The sequence below is a fragment of the Limulus polyphemus genome, unplaced genomic scaffold (assembly GCF_000517525.1).
Source record: "Limulus polyphemus unplaced genomic scaffold, Limulus_polyphemus-2.1.2 Scaffold2587, whole genome shotgun sequence".
Taxonomy (NCBI): Eukaryota; Metazoa; Arthropoda; class Merostomata; order Xiphosura; family Limulidae; genus Limulus; species Limulus polyphemus.
The window spans coordinates 72,106-74,492 of record NW_013668197.1 but is presented as its reverse complement, the minus strand read 5'-3'; the positions used below and the strand labels follow the sequence as shown (position 1 = coordinate 74,492).

Genomic DNA, 2,387 nt, shown 5'->3' with positions numbered 1-2,387 from the left:
TGTATTTGCTATTCTTTGCAGGGCTTTGTGGGATAGAGGTGGGCAATTGACAGATAGCAATGGAAGAGGAAAACCTAACCCTCAGTAAGTCAGATCCTTCCTGGGGTTAGCAGTAAACTATATGAAGTTCATCCCAAACTATGCTAAAGTCGCTGCTCCACTGACTGATCTGACCATGATAAGCCAACCCAACAACCACAACAGATGGCATGCCAGGTGCATCAGACATTAGAATTGGAGCAGTACTTCTGCAAGCGCATGTAGATGAACTGTTTTCCATAATGTATGTCAGTAAAATGTTGTTGAGTAGTGAGAAAAAGTATCCTGTGATTGAACAGTGTTTTGTCATCATTTTTGCCATCTGGAAATTCCAGAACTACCTCTACAGGAAAGAGTTCATCTTCAGACAGACCATCATCCCCTTGCATACATCCAGAAAGGCAAAACTGACAGTGTGAGGATCATGAGGTGGGCATTGTACCTCCTGAACTACTGGTTCCACATTGAGGCCATCAATGGGACTTTAAACGTTGGTGCAGATTGTATGAGTAGACTTTGAGCATAAACTGAGAATTGTCTTTGTATATAGTACAAAAATACTGTAAATATTTTTCTTGAAGAGGGGCTTATTGTTAGATATAAACGAGTTTCTCAGTTTAAGTTTAATGCAAGCATTATGGTATAGATAGTTTATATAGCATTGGTGTCATATTTAATTATTTTTAGTACTGATATTTTATGGTAAATCATGTAAGTTAAACTGTACCAAATACAGGATTGAAATTACTTAAAATCCAAGCATGCATTAACAAAGTAAACAAAATATAGCACAGATATTAACATGCCAACAGTTATCCAATTAAACCTACGGTCCAAGTGACTCATGACTATTTTATCAGCTTTTCCACCAGCTTCTGTGAAAATTCGTAGAATTTCCTCAGGTGCATTTTCATCTCTTCCAGGATGAATGATTACAGGACATTTTAATTCTGATTGAACAAGTCCTGCAGCTTGGAGAACTCTCTTCTCAAAATCTAAAAGGAAAGATTACAAGATATATGAGAATTCAATGATAAAACTTTTAATACATAGAAAAAAATACATTGTGTGACATCCATTTGATCAAAGTTTCAATGATCTATATAAACATTTGCCTGTAAATGGTGATTTCAATGTCTACAAAGATCTTAAATGTGCCTAAAGACTTCCTTTTCAAAGTCCAGAGTGATTATTTTTAGTTTTTCAAGTCTATGAATATTAAATATTTTGAAAGCTCTTTCTTGTATGATAGGATGGAAAGATTAAAATGTATCTATTCTCAAAACTTAGAGAGAATAATTAACCTTTTGCAGTGTTCACTACTAATGGGATCCATGTATTGCATCAAATTGAATAATTTTATGTTTTTGCTTCTTACAATACTCAGTGTAAAAAACTGGCAAAAAGAAATTGAGCGAATCTGCTCATGTCAAAACCTAGAAGAATCCCAGCAACAATTAGTAGGATTAAGTAAAAAACTGAAGGTATATTCAAAAAATTTTGCGACTCAAAGGTAAACAGCAATCCTGTAACCAACAAAGTTAAAGACCCACAAGAAATTGGATGAATATATAGTTTAGAAAAATGTATTTGGAAAAAAATTAGTAAGTGCATGGGAAGTATGTTTGACAAGTGTATAAAAACTAAGGTGTGTCTGCTAGTACAAAAAAGTATTTCACTAAAAGTATGAAGTATCATTATCCCAAACAAGTTGTTAACAGAATGTTCTTTGAAGTTTAACAGAGAATAAACCAAGCTCTTATGTTGAAATGTAGCAGATACAGGATTGAAATTACTTAAAATCCAAATATGCATTAACCAAGTGAACAAAAAATAGATATTAACATGCCAACAATTATCAAGTTAAACCCATGGTCCAAGTGACTCATGACAAAATCAGAAGATTGTTAACAGAGTGTGGTATTCAGGTTCATTGATGCCCTGCAAAAAATATTTCAAAGTATCTTCAAAACATAGGTTTTGGACAGTTAAACAGAGAATAAATCAAGCTTTGATGCAAAGGTAAGAAACACAAGTCAACAAATAAACAAAATGTTTATTCACAGTGAATAATGTGTTGTCAAATATATTCCACTTACTGTTCAGCATCTAATCTATTTGCCATTTAACTAGCAGCAGGAGTTGAAAAACAGCATCTTTCTGTAAAATGTCTGTGCTGGAGAAAGACAAAGCAAGTTCTAGTTTACTATGAAATTCAGTCATAAAAATGGATGGAATACCAAGATCTACCATGCCAATCTGTTGAAGAGTTATTTCGAGAGGAAAGAAGACCTAATGGGTGCAGTAATTGACACACAGATGAACATTGAAGATGTGGCTGTTACATA

General features: G+C 33.8%; 1 protein-coding gene across 3 annotated transcripts in view; it reads right to left on the bottom strand.

The window, feature by feature from the left end:
- Positions 1–2,387, bottom strand: part of LOC106467364 (phosphotriesterase-related protein-like) — a 62,781-nt gene that overhangs the window by 8,597 nt on the left and 51,797 nt on the right. For all 3 annotated transcript variants that reach the window (XM_013927711.2, XM_022395528.1, XM_022395529.1), the window contains one exon: positions 870–1,034. In XM_013927711.2, the coding sequence (XP_013783165.1) occupies positions 870–1,034 (165 nt within the window). The remainder of the gene's footprint in view (positions 1–869; positions 1,035–2,387) is intronic.